Genomic DNA, 18,646 nt, shown 5'->3' with positions numbered 1-18,646 from the left:
AGACACACACTTACCAGCAGATGTCATCACCATCATTCTGGATCACTTGGAAATTCCTAGGCTTTTTCCACATGATTACAATGCACATTTAAAAATTTATATATATATATACACACACACACACACACACAGTATATAGTATAAATATTTAATAATTAATTTTGTTATATTATAAATAATTTTCGTACAACAAATATTAAAATAGTGATTAATTTATTTAAGATCATCAAAGTATTACAAATGTAATATTTGATATTTGTATAATAAAAGTCAAGTCACGGTAAAAGTTTAATGTGGCAAAAAAGACATTCAAAGCCTATAACAAAATGAATATAACAAAAGACACAAAATAAAAAAAATATAAAGACATTCATACAACAAAACTTCGACGTTTCTTTTGCTTTTCTTTTTTGAAAAAATCGCTGCGACTTAAAAGCGCGCGAAATTTAAGATGAAAACAAAATGTGTGTCTTCTCCTAATAAATAAGTTTTGTTTACAAGGTCTGCAAAAACAACATCTGTAAAATTTATGAGGCTCATTTTTCCTGATTTGATGTTGTAACTTGCGCGTTTCACATTCAGGGCAGGCCAATGAATTAATCGAACAAAACTGTCCGTTCCACCTTAACAGGACTGTTGTGTTTGTCAGAAATATGGCGCTAGTCGGAGCCTCTCCCTCTTTTAAAAACACACTCACACTGAGTCTGTGTGCCCTACTGAGTGAGCAGGAAACTTAAGGCTGTCAAAAGATCTCAGAGAGCCCGTCACTTCACTTATGAGCGGCGTTTGCACTACAAATACAGTTTCTGCTGTGGAGGAGGCGCGTTTTTCTGCACACCCCGTTTTAAAACAAGAAAAATGTCAGTGAACCCGAAATTTGTGAGTCCTTTCCACAGACCGCACTGTTTATCAGCCGCTGCGCCCGCCGGACAAGCCAAACTCACACACCCTGGAAAGGCTATTTTAGCTGGTAAGTGTCTTTCTGTGCTTATGAATCATGCAAGAAACAGTTAAAGTCAATTCTGTTAATGCTGTGACTGACTCCAGATCAGCTGTGCCACACAGTTTTTGCACTGTCATCCACACTGTTTACAGTCCTCTGCTCGATTGATCCCTACAGGGCTGTAGTCATCATCACTGCACAGGCGAGTATTCAGTGTGTGCTGGACTGTCATGTGTGTGTCAGTGTGACTGTTTCACTCGAACTGATGCAAAGTAACAATAGAACGTTGACACAAAGTAACAAAAGAGCTTTGATACAGTGTGGAACTTCTGTGTCATAATGTAACCGTTTTGAATTCACAACCTGCCTGTAACAAAAATGGAACGTGTCAGTAAAAAAGTGTCATGAACTGATGCAAAGTAACAACAGAACGTTGACACAAAGTAACAAAAGAGCTTTGATACAGTGTAGAACGTCTGTGTCACAATGTAACATTTTTGAATTCACAACTGCCTGTAACAAAAATGGAACATGTCACATTATTACACCCCAAAATAAAAACAAAACAAATGAGATTATTGTATCTATTGCATTGTGGAATAGTTTAATGATAATTAAGCAAATTTCTTTCTTTCTGTCATTTAATCAATTATTAAATGACATCTGTTTCAGGGACTTTTGTATTGTAATATTATTTTCATGCACATTTTCCCTCACATGTTTTATGACTGTAATGTGTAACGTTTTACTTCTGATTTACTTCTCATTATTCTAAGAGGTGATTTTAATTAAACGTAAAAATTTCTTTAACAATATTATCTAATATTAAATAAGCATACATTAAAGGCATTACAAATAATGATGTATAAATACTTACATTTAAATAAAAATTGTGGTAATGAGGGGGACAAATGTGCTTCATTGCCATGAAAATAATGCCTTGATTTTGAATGCAAAATATAATTTCTTTGTTTCTTTGGATTTTTGGGGTGAAATATGACACAGTCATGTTCTTCACTTTCCTTTATTGATAAAGTATTTCTTTATCGCTGTTGTAAGGGCCTTTGATTTTTGTTTAATATTTAACAAGCGGTTGAAAAAAATCCTAAAGGAATGCTAATGAAATTTCATCATTATTATTTGAAGCTAATAAGTAACAATCAGGGTTATTAACATTAACTATTAAAAACATTTCTGATAATTGAAATAAAGCTCAAATAAAATAAAATAAAATATGAATATTAGTTGAAAAACTTAAACTAAACAAAAATTAGAAATATTGCCTTGGTCATAAACTGAAATAAGTTTAAGTTGAAGCACTAAAATTATTAACTGGAAATAAATAAAAAACTAAAATTGAAATAAAAATAAACTAAACCTAAATAGCAATATTAAAAAAAAAATAAAATGACAAAAGCACATAATGAAATGACTAAAAAACAAACTAAAATTAAAATGAAAACTAAAAATAAATGCTAATTCAAAATATTAATAAAAATAAAATAAAAAAAATAAAATAGATTGTATCTAATCTAAAATTGATCAAATAAGAATCTTCTAATAATAAAATATGTTTAATATATATATATATATATATATATTTTTTTTTTTTTTCTTTCATTTTATCCATATAGCATATTTAATTCATAGAACATTTTTTTTTGATCCCTGATTCTAAATTATGAAATGCATTCCATTAGCAATCCATTAACATTTTTTTTTTTTTTTGCCCCAAGATATTGAATGTTTATTTTATTTTGACTTAAAAGTCTTGTTGTTGTAGCTTGTCTTCTTCCCCCCTCCCCTGAAGTGTCCCTAGTTAGTGTGGTTAATGTCTTGCCAGGGCACGTGTCTGAGATTCACAGCAGCGACGGTTAATGAGAAACTCATAATAGTTCCATTCATATCTAATTATGTGCTGCATGAAGCTCATTCAGGTCTTTGTAATGGCTCAGTGGAGTGATAAATGTGCTGGATGCATGATGACATGATGTCAGAGCCTGTGGCATGGACACGTCAACACAGTAACATGGAATGCAGTCGGATTGTGAGTTTCGTTATTGCCAAATATGTGGTTAATAACATGCAACTACAAGTGCACTATAGTTTACGATAGATGCATTCAATAGATCACATTTATTCAACTGACCCTATTTATGTTCAAAATGATTGGTGCAACGTAATGACTGTCTCCACCTCTGAAACAACATTCCTTTCAGCTGACATCTTGAGTGTAAAAGACTAGTCATACTAGTACTCCTCTATGGACGGATGGCTCAGCAGAAAAACACCAAACATCACACCTCTCAGTGTTCATGCAAACACTCACACACAAGATTGCCTCATATATTCTCACTTTGTTTGACTTTAAAGCCGGATTAGGTGTGTCACTAATACATAAAGGCCTGGTTTTCACAGACAGGGCTCAGATTAAACCAGGAGTAGGCCTTATTAAATTAAGACATTTAAAGTAGCTTTTTTTAAATGTGAAAAAAATAAACATTACTTGTGTGCTTCTTCTTGAGACAAAACAATGGCACTGACATATTTTAAGACCAAACATCCCTTGCTTCCTTGAAGAATCTGATAGTGGAGCGTATAAAGTGCTAGTTACTTTTATTTGCTTGGTGTATATGGAGCAATCTGGATGTGCCCATGACATTTGCCCTACTGACACATCAGGTAGTGTCATCTCATTCTACAGAAGAGAACTAGTGGTATTAGTGGTCTAAACTTCCTTTTTAACTATTGTTACTTCAAATATTCTAGAAATTAATACTTTTTTATTCAGCAAGGATGCATTAAAATGATTAAAAGTGACAGTGAGACAGTTATAATGTTACAAAAGATTCTGGTTACACTTGGGTTTAGGGTCCAATTTTCACTGTTAACTAACTATTAACTATGGCTTTTGCCTTAATGAACTCCTAATCACTGCTTATTAATAGTTAGTAAGGTAGTTAAGTTTAGCTGTTGGATAGAGGATTATGGGATGTAGAATAAGGCATTAATATGTGCTTTATAAGTACGTAAGTAAGTAGTTGTAAGTAGTAATGATGCTGAAAATTCAGCTTTGATCACAGAAATATAATATTTACTGTATTTTTGATCAAATAAATGAAGCCTGGGTGAGAGGAAGAGACTTTTTTTAATCTTAGTGTATAATTTTATATTTGTTTTATAATAGAATATTACATATTATTTAATATTTGAAGTGATTTATGTACACATGAATTCTTCAATGGACCTGTTGTGTAGGTTTTGGTGATTTTCATTTGGGGTGGTTTTAGCGCCCCTCTACTCTTCCTCAGGGCAGTTTTTGTGGCTCGGGGAGAACAGCAGGTCAGACAGGATAGATATGTGACCCTCCTACAGTATAACCTGCTGTTTCACCTGCTATTAGACAGATAAATGCTCGTCAGTTATGTTAAAACCTGTTAAACAGGTATATGGTTTTTAAAGAAAATGTGTTTGTGTATATATTAAAACAAATACTTAACTTTCCAGAGAGCACACACACTTGTTCCAGGAATTATCAGTGAAGACAGAGCATCATTAAAATGAAAAGAAACAATTTACAGAAACAATTCAGAGAATCTGTAGTTTATGCACCACTGAAATCATTTAGAGGAATTTCAAACATGAAACACTAGCACTCATTACAGTGGTATGTGATCATGTTTGTGTGGCTGGTTAATGAGACAACACTTTATGAAGTATCTTTAAATTTTTCATCTAATTTTTACACTATAAAAGGAGGATAGCATTTTAATTAGCTAACAATTTCAACTTTATCATTATTTGCATTTGGATAATGTATATTGTTAATCCAAGTCATCTTTACTTATTGCACTTTAGCACTTTATATAGGAAAATAATGATCAATGATGCAAATTCTGCTGTAAATCAGCTCTAAAAAAGAAAATGGGTCATTGTTCAGCTCACTTCAGTTCAACAACAGTGTCAATTTAGATGATGTAATGTGCATTTCAGTACATCCCAGTTAAAAAAAAAAAAAAAATCAAAAGAGATATCTTTAAAATCTTTTTTCTTTCTTCTAGACAGCTGTGAGATTAAATGGCTATTTCAGTCTTTGTACTTCAAAATTTCACACTTAACTCAGTCTGTTATTGCTGTTTCTTTGTAATTATTTGTGAAATTTACTAGCAAATTCTGAGTATAAAATAGTTTCTACACCAAATGTTTTTTTTTTCCAGTGTAGAGTTTCCAAAGAAATCTAGGAAGTGTCTCTAATTGTGCTCAGATTTGACAAGATACACAAGTCTGCCATCAAAAGTTAAAGGGGACCTATTATACCCCTTTTCACAAGATGTAATATAAGTCTCTGGTGTCTCCAGAATGTGTCTGTGAAGTTTCAGCTCAAAATACCCCACAGATCATTTATTATAGCTTGTCAAATTTGCCCCTATTTGGGTGTGAGCAAAAACACACCGTTTTTGAGTGTGTCCCTTTAAATGCAAATGAGCTGCTGCTCCCGGCCCCCTTTCCAGAAGAGGGCGGAGCTTTAACAGCTCACGCTTCGGTTGCTCAACAACAACAAAGCTGGAGAATCTCACGCAGCCAAAATGAGGATTGTCAGTAACGGTGTTCAGCCTTACATTGTTCAAACCAAAGTCGACACTGATGGAGAGACTCAGGAAGAAGTTACAACTTTTAGAATGAAACTGGACGTTTCTGAATGGTTAGTGGATAAATTTATGTAGTTGCTGTGGAGTTGATTCAACTCATCCACTAGCATGTGCCGTCATGTTAATCTTTTGTGCAAATCCAGTGTTGAATTGACCCTCGTTTGTGAAGCAGTCCGGCGTAAAATGACGGCATGTCAACAACACTCTACTACAACAACTCTTCCACTTCTCTAAAGCAGCCCAACATGGCCTCACCCCCTTTGTTGTGTTCTTGGGGGCGGGGTTTATGTAAATTTTGGGGTTTGTGATGTCACCGACCCAGGTAGAAACTCATACCAGCCGTTTGTTGTAGTCCTTAAAAAGCGATTTCTGTAAAAGAAAATATCTCCCTTTGCGTTGAACGTTGAGCGTCGTAACTTTGCAGATGTTGTTTATGCTCAAACAGCAACATTACACACTAACTAAAGTTAAAAAAGTGAAATCATTATCAAGGACCCCTTTAAGAGATATCAATATGAACGCAAATGTTTCTCATCAAATGTGGTGAACTTCTATCTATGATCATTTCGCAACTCTCTACTCTAACTGTATGACAAGTATTGACTCATTAGTGTTTATTTTAGTAGAAACACCTCAGATAAAGTTAATACTTAAATGAAAAATAACTCTCCTTTGCTATGAAAGAGCAATACCTTTTTATTCTGGAATGTATACAGTGTATAACGTCTGCTTGGTGAATCAAACCCATTTGAATGATCACCTGAAGCTTTTCTGCACGCATGGCACAGTAAAAGAAGCGTAAATGTGTCAACAAAGTTGAGATCTGATTATAGAGCAGGACGTTTGTTTCACAGTCACACCCATTTGTAAGAGCAGGGGGCAGATCCACTGAGCCAATCACAGACAGACACGCCCCCTGCTGAGCTACAGATGTGCTCCACACTCACAGTTAAGGTGGCGACAGATCATTGTGATTTACAAGGCATTCATTATTCATAGAGGTGATCAAAAACTCATAATACTGTTAAAGGACACATTAAACTGATCAAAAGAGGCATTTATAATGTTACAAAAGATTCTTTTTCAAAAAAAAATGCTGTTCTTTAGAACTTTCTGTTCATTATAGAATCCTGAAAAATAATATGTATCACGGTTTCCACAAAAATACAAACTGTTTTCAATATTGATAGTAATCATAAATGTTTCTTGAGCAGCAAATCAGCATATTAGAATGATTTCTGAAGGATCATGTGACACTGAAGACTGGAGTAATGATGCTGAAAATTCAGCTTTGATCACAGGAATAAATTACATTTGAACATATTTAAAAATAGCAAATTTTTGAAGAGTTGTGTACAAATAATTATTTGACTAAAATGAAATTTCAATAATTATTCACTATTACTATTAGGTTAGTGATATGCAAAATATTCATTTAAAAAAAAAAAAAAATATATATATATATATATATATATATATATATAATTACATGTCAAATTATTATGTTTTTGTTCTTTGCATAGTACTTTTCTTTCCTTTTTTTTTTTTTTTAACCAAAATAGCCTTTAAACATGGCAATATTTTCCTTCTGTTATGTTTGTGGCTTATATTATTAATATCATTATGAATAAATTGTCTGTGTTTTGCAGGAGGGATTGCTGGAGGAATTGAAATCTGCATCACATTTCCTACAGAGTATGTGAAAACTCAACTACAGTTAGATGAGAGGGCAAACCCGCCTCGGTACAAAGGCATCGGTGTGTATTTACTCACACTTTTCCACTTCTAATTGATTCATGTTATTATCTCAAATAAACACTCAACAATTGTTCCATGATAATTGCATCTGCTTTGTCCTGAGAGCTTTTCAAACACTTTCATTTAATTATTGTGCGTAAAAACACATGATGCATCAGTCCACTCAGGTCTGAAGGTTCAAAGTACAGTCACTGATCTGGGTTTGGGTTTATCAGCCTCTGGACTTTGTGGCCCCTTTTCACAACAAGTTTATCAGCACTGATTGTTCAACCGGGTTCATTTGTTAGCCAATAACACGCTTGCAACCAGCAGGGTCACGTTTCCACAGTCTGGTCTTGTTCTCCTTTGAACCGATGAATGATTTACTCAGCTGCAGGGGACCAGCGCTAGAACAATCTGAAAAGGAAATGAATGCTTTTAATAATTCATACCCACCCTACGCTTCCAAAAGATTAGCATTTTAAATGTCTCAGGCTCAGATTATAATGCAAAAATGCTCTTAATAACATTTAATTGATGTAGTTCTCTGTGCTTGTGTCCTCTTGCTCAGTTGACTGTGTGCAGCAGACCGTGCGTGGTCATGGGGTGAAGGGGCTGTACAGGGGTCTGAGCTCTCTGCTCTATGGCTCCATTCCCAAAGCTGCGGTGAGGTAAGCACTTCCTGCCCCGCTGGGATAAGCCTTGCACAGCCGGACCTTTGGCTCACGATGTGAAGTCTGATGCTCATTGAAACTCATTCTGGCCAAGAGCTGACCATTTAAACAACTTACAGTTTTGCTCTGCTCTCTTTCATCGGCTAAATATCACTAGCCATCATGACACATCATGTCTTGTCAGGCTTGAATGGTTTAAAAGCATTTGCATAAATAAGAGCGTGATCATATAATGTAACGCTAGCCAAAGGATGATGGAAAAAAACATATATATATATACATACATACACACACACATATACAGTATATATGTGTGTGTGTGTGTGTAATATTTGATAGATTTACTTTATATGGATGACTGTTTGGCTGCTTTCTACGTTTTATATTGACAATTTTTATTATGAAAATACCCTAGAAAAGATTTACAAAATTATTTTGTAAAGCACAGTTTTATTAATTATTTAAAAAAAATTATGAAAGCATGAAACAGTACTATTTTAGTATTATTTATACACTTTTATAGTATTTATTATCACAGTTGCTGCATTAATTCATTAATTACGTTAAATATTTTTAATGCGTTAAACTGAAAAAAAATCTCAAAATATGTGTATATATACATACATATATATATATATACAGGTGCTGGTCATATAATTAGAATATCATCAAAAAGTTGATTTATTTCACTAATTCCATTCAAAAAGTGAAACTTATATATTATATTCATTCATTACACACAGACTGATATATTTCAAATGTTTATTTCTTTTAATTTTGATGATTATAACTGACAACTAAGGAAAATCCCAAATTCAGTATCTCAGAAAATTAGAATATTACTTAAGACCAATACAAAGAATGGATTTTTAGAAATCTTGGCCAACTGAAAAGTATGAACATGAAAAGTATGAGCATGCACAGCACTCAATACTTAGTTGGGGCTCCTTTTGCCTGAATTACTGCAGCAATGCGGCGTGGCATGGAGTCGATCAGTCTGTGGCACTGCTCAGGTGTTATAAGAGCCCAGGTTGCTCTGATAGTGGCCTTCATCTCTTCTGCGTTGTTGGGTCTGGCATATCGCATCTTCCTCTTCACAATACCCCATAGATTTTCTATGGGGTTAAGGTCAGGCGAGTTTGCTGGCCAATTAAAAACAGGGATACCATGGTCCTTAAACCAGGTACTGGTAGCTTTGGCACTGTGTGCAGGTGCCAAGTCCTGTTGGAAAATGAAATCTGCATCTCCATAAAGTTGGTCAGCAGCAGGAAGCACGAAGTGCTCTAAAACTTCCTGGTATACGGCTGCGTTGACCTTGGACCTCAGAAAACACAGTGGACCAACACCAGCAGATGACATGGCACCCCAAACCATCACTGACTGTGGAAACTTTACACTGGACCTCAAGCAATGTGGATTGTGTGCCTCTCCTTTCTTCCTCCAGACTCTGGGACCCTGATTTCCAAAGGAAATGCAAAATTTACTTTCATCAGAGAACATAACTTTGGACCACTCAGCAGCAGTCCGGTCCTTTTTGTCTTTAGCCCAGGCGAGACGCTTCTAACGCTGTCTGTTGTTCAAGAGTGGCTTGACACAAGGAATGCGACAGCTGAAACCCATGTCTTGCATACGTCTGTGCGTAGTGGTTCTTGAAGCACTGACTCCAGCTGCAGTCCACTCTTTGTGAATCTCCCTCACATTTTTGAATGGGTTTTGTTTCACAATCCTCTCCAGGGTGCGGTTATCCCTATTGCTTGTACACTTTTTTCTACCACATCTTTTCCTTCCCTTCACCTCTCTATTAATGTGCTTGGACACAGAGCTCTGTGAACAGCCAGCCTCTTTTGCAATGACCTTTTGCGTCTTGCCCTCCTTGTGCAAGGTGTCAATGGTCGTCTTTTGGACAACTGTCAAGTCAGCAGTCTTCCCCATGATTGTGTAGCCTACAGAACTAGACTGAGAGACCATTTAAAGGCCTTTGCAAGTGTTTTGAGTTAATTAGCTGATTAGAGTGTGGCACCAGGTGTCTTCAATATTGAACCTTTTCACAATATTCTAATTTTCTGAACTGAATTTGAGATTTTCCTTAGTTGTCAGTTATAATCATCAAAATTAAAAGAAATAATACATTTGAAATATATCAGTCTGTGTGTAATGAATGAATATAATATACAAGTTTCACTTTTTGAACGGAATTAGTGAAATAAATCAACTTTTTGATGATATTCTAATTATATGACCAGCACCTGTGTGTGTATATATATATATATATATATATATATATATATATATACACTATACAAACTAATGAAAATGATAAAAACACAAATTAATAAAACTTTAAAATCAAGATGAATACAGAAACTATAAAAAATCTGACTACAAATATGAATAAAACCTGTATCTCAATGTTACTAAAATAACACTGTGTGTGTGTGTGTGTGTGTGTATATACACACACATACTGAGTTTTTTAATATTTATTCATATTTATAGTTATGTGTATACTGTATATATATACATATACACTACACAGTATATATTCTCAGTGTGTATATATAGGTAACTATAAATATTAATAAATATATACATACGTGTATATATAGATGTATGGATGTATTTATGTGTATATTTATGTATTGTGTAAATATTTATTTTTATTTATAGCTATTTATTTATAATTAAGATTTATTTATTTATTTCCCTTATTGTGCCCATAAAGCAAAATTCTGCAAAGTAAATGTGAAGGATGCTTTTTCTTATCATTTTGAACAGGAAGTGTGCTGGTGTTCATGTTGTCATGTGTCTCTTTCTCTGCAGGTTTGGGATGTTTGAATTCCTCAGTAATAAGATGAGGGATGAATCTGGGAAGTTGAACAGCACACGGGGGTTATTCTGCGGTCTGGGCGCAGGAGTCGCAGAGGCTGTAGTCGTGGTGTGTCCGATGGAGACTATAAAGGTGTGTGAAATGATATATGCTGATGCTTTTTAGGGGCCTAGTACTACTCAGAGAGTGAGCAATGTGACATTTTAAGTCTAGTCACATTGCATTGCTCACTCGCAGTCTAGACGCAGTATAAGACATTCCACGCATTTACAAATGTGAAGTGTTACAGTTTACTCATGCTGTACCTGTTATGTAAGCAGACCGTCATATACTGGTGTATTAACAGATTACACTGAGGAGACATACAGCTTTTATTGCAGCTTTTAATGCATTTATATGTGAAATGCATGGGAAATATAACCAGTGTGAAGTGATTTCTAGAATCAACACTCATTCAGTTTTATAAAAAAACATTTTTTTTTCAATTTCAGGTCAAATTCATCCATGATCAGTCCTCAGCGAACCCAAAGTACAGAGGTTTTTTCCACGGTGTGAGAGAAATAGTCAGAACACAAGGTACATGTGGTTTATCCTGCAGCGCCACCACCTGGAGACTAAACACATTTACAACAAATATCTGAAAAGTGATAAGCTGAAACTGTTTTTCTAGAGAATCTTTTCTAATTTAATTTGATAGTTTTACTTTATATGCATGCCTATTTGGCTGCTTTCTAATTTTATTCTTGTTGTTATAGCGTATATATTTTATTATAGTCATTTTTAATATGAAACCACCCCAAAAACAGTTTTACAAAATTATTTTGTAAAGCACACAGTTTTTAAAATTATGCTAGCATGAAACAGTGCTATTTTAGTATTATTTATACACTTTTATAGTATTTATTGATATTTTGGATTAGCTATTTTTAATTTGTTTTTTGTGATTAGTTTTAGTAAATTAGTTTTTCATCTAGTATTATATTTTAGTTTATTTCTACTATAGGCCTAATGATTAATTATAGTTTTAGTTAATGATAGCAACACTGGCACAAAATTGGTGAACTGAAATATATGTGAATTTATATGTCTCAAATGCTTGTATGAAACAAACCTGGTTTGTTCAAAGGTTGTTTTCAGATTTACATATAATGTCAGATTTGCATATAATAAATTCAGTCTCATATGATCTCGCATGAACATCATGTGACGCAACAATTCATGTGACGTCACACTCTAATCAACCTCTGATCCAATCGATTATTTGAACCACAAGGAAGCTAATTTCAATACAAACCAGTCATTGTAATCGAAAGAAAATTACCCTCTTATTTGTTGGGACTCTCTTAATAATTCTGCCTTGTAAGTGTTTTAAATTATGAGCTTATCTGTGAACCTATTTTCTTATGTAACAGGACTCAAAGGTACATATCAGGGATTGACCGCAACAGTGCTGAAGCAGGGCTCAAACCAGGCCATCCGATTCTACGTTATGACCGCTCTGAGAAACTGGTACAAAGGTATGAACCACGATATTATATATATATATATATATATATAGGTATATGTGTGTATATATATATATCACTGTTTGTGCTAATCAAACAACATGGCTGAAATGAAACTGTTCTCTCTAAAACTAGGCGATAACCCCAATAAGACTATTAACCCCTTCATAACTGGAATGTTTGGAGCCATTGCTGGAGCCGCAAGCGTGTTTGGAAATACACCATTGGATGTGATCAAAACTAGAATGCAGGTGTGTAAAAAAAGGTTCAGAGCCCAAACTATTAGCTTAAATTCAGTTGCTTTATTTTAGATAGAATAATAAACAATCAAATAACATATTTTATGCAAACCTGTAAACTGCACATAAGGCAGTTTTTACATTAACTTCTAAATCTAATTATAAAAGTATGTTTTTACTCCAATTCGTTGTTGAAATATAATCATTTACACAGTGGCTGTCATTTTCATGACAGATTTATTGAAACACATTAAATAATCAAGACATCACTAACAAGTTAAGTAAAATATAATGAATATTTAGGCTAATATAATGCATAAATTTAGCGAAAGAGTTAATTTCTCTGGCAAACTAACAAGCTGTGGACTCGCCTGAGGTAAATGCTAGTGACACAGTGTTTACAAGCTGATTTATTGACGTCTTTCCGCCGTTGAAACACTGATTGAGCGATTACATGAGATATTATATGTTGTACTGTATCTTTCAACGTACCTTCAGATGTTCATTCATGTTTATTCTGCAACTAGATGATCGTGTTCACTTGCGCTCCGCGCTTCCGCTTGGAATGAGGTGCCTGTACAGTGATCTGTCACGCAACATCAAAGTGCATTAAAATGGCATTTTTTGTTTGAACTTCGTGATAAAATGGACAGAATTTGAAAAATGACATGTTGTTTCTTATCGAAAGTAATGATTATTGCGATTATTGGTGGTTAGGCTGCTATATTCGTAGTGTATATTGAATATTGTTACACCCCTACTGTCAACCATAAAAAAACATGAACAGGATATTTCAATATTGTTTTAATGATGTTTACAGGGATTAGAAGCTAATAAATATAAGAGCACAGTTGACTGCGCCATCAAAATCATGAAACACGAAGGACCAGCTGCGTAAGTAAACTTGATACTAAATCAAAGTGCCTGTATTTGTGGATGAATCTCATTAAAACATCTGAAATTATACATTAAATTATATTTTCCATGCACATATTCCTACCAAATTCTAATTATTGTATTGCATAATGAAAAGAAGGGTTTTGTGTGATTCACTCTCATGTATTCACTGAAATCTCTGTCTTATTCTGTAGATTTTACAAAGGCACCATCCCCAGATTAGGTCGGGTGTGTATGGACGTGGCTATAGTGTTCATAATCTATGAGGAAGTGGTTAAAGTTCTCAATAAGGTGTGGAAGACAGATTAATGGAGCGCTGGCCTTCATGACATCATAGCGGTGCGACAGCGGGGGACGTTTACACAGGGGCCAAAATATCTGCCAACAGCACATGACAAAGAAAGTCACTGGAATGTACTTAATTACCATGATTTAATCAACACAGAGATAGATTTCGCCAGCTAATGTGAGAAAGAAATCAAATACTTGAAAATTAGACTAAAGATATATAGTATTTACCTAATAGAACAATTTTTAAAAATGTTTTTATGGAAAACGACATCTTTAGGGAGATACAGGATTCACTCAAATTTTATTTTTTAAATATTATATATAATATATATATATATATATATATATACTTTCTAATTTTGTTTTCCTTACACATGATAACATACTAAGTGCTGAGGGCCTTATCTGAACACCCTAAAACTTAAGAAACAGAATATGCATCTTAGAAAACTAAAATATATATATATATATCTCACTTAGTTTTTTTTTGCCTTGTTTTCCAGTACAAATATCTAAAATCTAATATCTTAATTTAATATCTTAATTTAATTAATATCTTATACTAATATCTTAATTTAAATATTCTTAAATACACATTTACTTGAGAAGCAAAATGCCCTTGTTTCATGAAAAATTAAGTGGGTTTATGTTTAAAAAAAGAAAAAAATCTGCCAATGGGGTCATAACAATAAACCTAATTCAAGTGGGAAACAAGTTTATTGTTCTGACCATATTGGCAGATATTTTCTTGTTTTCAGCAAAAAACTCTCTTAATTGTGATACATTTTTAATAAAACAAGACTTAATATCTTAAGTCATTTTGCTTCTCAAGTAAATTCAAGTATCTTAATTTAAGAATGTTAAGATATTTGTACTGGAAAACAAGACAAAAACACTAAGTAAGAATTTTTTTGCAGTGTAGTCACTTTCTAAGATGCAAAAATTAACCAAAGCTTTTAATAATACAAATGTTTATACCATATAGTGGTACATATGAAACATGCACTTTCATAGTTGGTAGTGATCCAGGTTTAGTGATTATTTTAAGTGCCTATATTAATATACATCTTATGATCTATTTTTGTTTTGTAATTCTACTTGTTTACATTAAGTCATTTCCATAATTTGTGTATAATTACACCCTGCTGTAACAGTATACCTTACTAACAGTGACATATAATCATGTCAGACCTGTTATTATAACTGTACGCCTCAATCTCTGAAATCCACACCACACAACATGCTTTGCATAAACACAAATGATTTAAAAAACTGAACGGTGTTGTTTCACCCAAGCAAGCATCACCAAAGAGCCAAGTTACTCTAATACAAATACAATGTTTACTTATTTAACATTAGTTGAATGTTGTAAATGATATTATTATATAAAAAGGTCAACAGATCTGGCCAGAGCCTTTTAACTACTGATCACAGATCAGTACATGCCTTAAATAACATTCTGTGTGCTTATATTTTCTTTGCTGTCCTACCTCAAGACATTCTAACAAATATGTAAAGACTGACAACAGAGGTGAAATATTCAGCATATTTAATATCTTTGAGATCAAGGTGGCACAGTTTCTAGAGTTAAAAGGCTTGTTCACACCAAGAACTATAACTATAATGATAACTATATTTGTGTCCACACCAACGAACGATAACGGTCTGTTTATTCTAATCTCACACGCTGCGGTTTCAAAGTGTGTACATGTTTTTGCTGTTCTTGTTGCATTTACACAGCTTTAACCAGCAGATGTCCTCAGCATGCTATGTTTCGAGTGAATAGCTAGTGTAATCGATCTAATCTAACAGTGAATTTAGCTGATGAAATCAATATAGTGGAATAAAAATAACACTTATTAGCCTTTCACTGCAACTTCAAAGGAAGCAATGTTTTGGAAACTAGTGCTGGATACCTGAGGTCATTTTTATGTAACACCGTTTGCTAGCTTGGCATAATGAACTCATCTCCATTAATTGTAGTTCTCCATATATATCAATTTTTTTATTGTATTAAAAAGGGGGTTTGACTTGTCAAACAGGTGGATTTTTCTGGATCTCGGCGATTAACTTCTCTGCAATGTCATCCGCCATTGCGTGAGCCGTTAAATTAGTGGATTCTGATTGGCTGTCAGTGTTGTGTGGACTCTATGCTATTCTTTTATGTTTAGAACGATTTTTAAAACTATATCTTTATTATCTTTATAGTTATCATTCTTGGTGTGAACTGGCCTTTACTGCGGACTGACATGTAACAGACATTGTAAAAAATGAATGTTAATTTTTCAAATGTATTTTAATCCTCTGGCGGCTTGTATTTTACACCAGACCAGAGAACTAGAGTGTCTTAACTAGTAGTATGCAACACTTTTAGAGGTTCGAAGTACCTCAGTCATAGTAAATAATGTGTATTTTGCCTTCACTGCACATCATGTGTGATTATGGGAGAGTAACTGTCTTGAATTTACAGACAGGTCTGACTGTCAAAACTATCATTTGTGCCTGTGGTTCTTGACTAAGTTGAAAGACATGTTTTAGATATACTGTAATGCCATATATCTAAGATACCATGTTGCAGCCAAATCTTGATATAGTGTTTATTTGACTTTGTAAACAGTATGGCATAGATGACCCATGTTCTGCCAGGAAATGGCTCAGAGATTAAACAGGATTTTATTTTGTGTTTCTGTATCAGTAATCAGAATTCATTCCAAATGTGTGACCTAAAATATGCATTAATTGTCATGCTAACGAAAAACACATTGTGCCTTCAGCTCATGTTCTGATCCAGAATAAATAATGCTGACTGGACAAATGAGTCTATTTCTCTTCGTAAATATATTATTCAGAAATTAATATTTATTTTTTATTTTATACAATGATGCACTTACCATACACTTACATAAATGATGATGCCACTATAGTGCCATGGTGTGTGTGAGTGTGTGTGTATGTATGTATATATGTATGTATGTATATATATATATATATATATATATATAATATATATTATAGTGAATTGCACAATTTACCCCCATATGGCTCAACTTATCCTCTCCCTAGGCTCAATTTACCCCTGTTAGATCATGCCAAAATGTTAGATAGGATGGATCTCCACGTCAGAAATATCAAATATATTAGACGTGACGCTGAACGCTGAAGTCTTCTGTCAGCCTGTGAGTTTGACTGAGAAATCCAGGGAAGCAGGAGGCAAAGTGATGATAAAAGAGCAGACTTTATTGAATAATCTTAGTTGTGTATGTTTTAATGCTCATACTTTGTCTGTCCATCACAAATCCAACAAGTGTTATTATACCAAGAGAAAAACAATGAAAAATGACTTCTTCACAGCATCGTCCTGTGATGTTAAAAACCTTGAAATGGAGACATTCTCTTTTCTCTTTCTCATGAAGACAAACATCCCTTCAAACCACACAATCATAAGATTACACAACAATAGAAAGGAAATAAGTATGATAAAATATGAAAACATAAAATAACATAAATTAATAATAATGAAATGATGATTAAATGATAAATTATATAAATCAAATAATAATAATATGAATAAATGATTCAATGATAAATGGTATAAATCAAGTAGGCTACTGAGAATCCTTAGATCCTTCACAAGAAATGCTTCAATACATGAAACAAAACATATTCTGCAAACCCCATTTCCAGAAAAGTTGGGATATTTGGGAAATTGTAATTAAAGGCACAATATGTACGATTTTTGTAATAAAATATTCAAAAACCACTTGCACAGTGTGATATATTTCATGCAGTTGTGTACTTATAATATCCCGAAAGTTCCCAAGGATTTGTAAATCCAGAGAAATTCCAATTTTAAATAATGGCTCGTCCCTTGTCATTGTCGCCTATCAATGACGTAATATCTGCGTTATCCTCGGTTCCCGCTTCTCTTCATGGTGAAAACGACATCTCCCGTCGTTCCACTCTCCTTCATAGTGTAATCAAGCTTCGCCTTTGTTATTGATTTGAAAATGCGACCTCTAGTGGCGAAAACATACATATTGCGCCTTTAAACAAGAATCTGTGACTCGCATGATTTATAAATCGAGGGAATGAAATAGTAAATCATGCGCACGATTTAGTAAATCGAGGGAATGAATTAGTAAATTGTGTGCATGATTTAGAAAATCGAAGGAACAAATTAGTAAATTGTGCACACCATTTAATTTTTTTCTTGCATGTCATGTGCAGGGCTCGGTAAATCACAGTTCAGTTCTGTGAGCTATAATTTGTCACACAACACACACAAAGAAAACACATCATACATTACAAACATACAACAACAATCTTTTCTTTTGTGTATTATAATTTCCCTAATGTCCCTCTTCTGTGGAAATGAGGTTTGTAAATCTTGAATGGTCTGAGAGTGAGTAAAGTATCAACAGATTCTCATTTTTGGGTCAACTATTCCTATTAACAATGAACGGCATCATAAGGTGTCTTGTCAAATACTTGAGTTTTTGGATGATAGAGCCCTGTTGGGTTTAATTAATCAAGGCAATGATCTGGCCTACAAAGAGAGTTTAAATTATTATTATTATTATTATTATTATTATTATTAGCTCATGTGATTTAAAATTGAATGTGGGTAAAACCAAAGAATTGCTTATTGATTTCGAAAGAAGAGCTCCTCCCAGTGATTACTCCGGGTCAGAAGATAGATCTCTTGATGTGTGTCTATCTGTTGAAAAGAGAACAAGAGTTACATGAGAAAATATTCTTTACTTTGAAGGTCATCCACTATATGATTTAATGGACTAAGAGGAGCTCTACTGAACTCCTCAGAAGGTCTTTTGGGACTGTCAATGATTCACTTTTTTATGGCTTATATTTATTGATTGATTTTTG

General features: G+C 33.8%; 2 protein-coding genes across 4 annotated transcripts in view; one reads left to right on the top strand and one right to left on the bottom strand.

Annotated features, from left to right (window-relative positions):
* The first annotated feature begins 670 nt into the window (after positions 1 to 670).
* Positions 671 to 16,581, top strand: slc25a1b (slc25a1 solute carrier family 25 member 1b). The gene is made up of 9 exons (XM_051907683.1): positions 671 to 970; positions 7,242 to 7,349; positions 7,901 to 8,000; positions 10,824 to 10,962; positions 11,322 to 11,406; positions 12,243 to 12,347; positions 12,471 to 12,586; positions 13,395 to 13,468; positions 13,666 to 16,581. The coding sequence occupies exons 1-9, from the start codon at positions 859 to 861 to the stop codon at positions 13,778 to 13,780; spliced, it is 954 nt and encodes a 317-aa protein (XP_051763643.1). The 5' UTR covers positions 671 to 858; the 3' UTR covers positions 13,781 to 16,581.
* Positions 15,750 to 18,646, bottom strand: part of LOC127519991 (uncharacterized) — a 35,114-nt gene continuing 32,217 nt past the window's right edge. For all 3 annotated transcript variants that reach the window (XM_051907685.1, XM_051907686.1, XM_051907687.1), the window contains one exon: positions 15,750 to 18,479. In XM_051907685.1, the coding sequence (XP_051763645.1) occupies positions 18,476 to 18,479 (4 nt within the window). In that variant the 3' untranslated portion in view covers positions 15,750 to 18,475. The remainder of the gene's footprint in view (positions 18,480 to 18,646) is intronic.

The sequence above is a fragment of the Ctenopharyngodon idella genome, chromosome 10 (genome assembly GCF_019924925.1).
Source record: "Ctenopharyngodon idella isolate HZGC_01 chromosome 10, HZGC01, whole genome shotgun sequence".
NCBI lineage: Eukaryota > Metazoa > Chordata > Actinopteri > Cypriniformes > Xenocyprididae > Ctenopharyngodon > Ctenopharyngodon idella.
The sequence above is the reverse complement of the archived record's forward strand: the minus strand, read 5'-3'. Positions and strand labels throughout refer to the sequence as shown.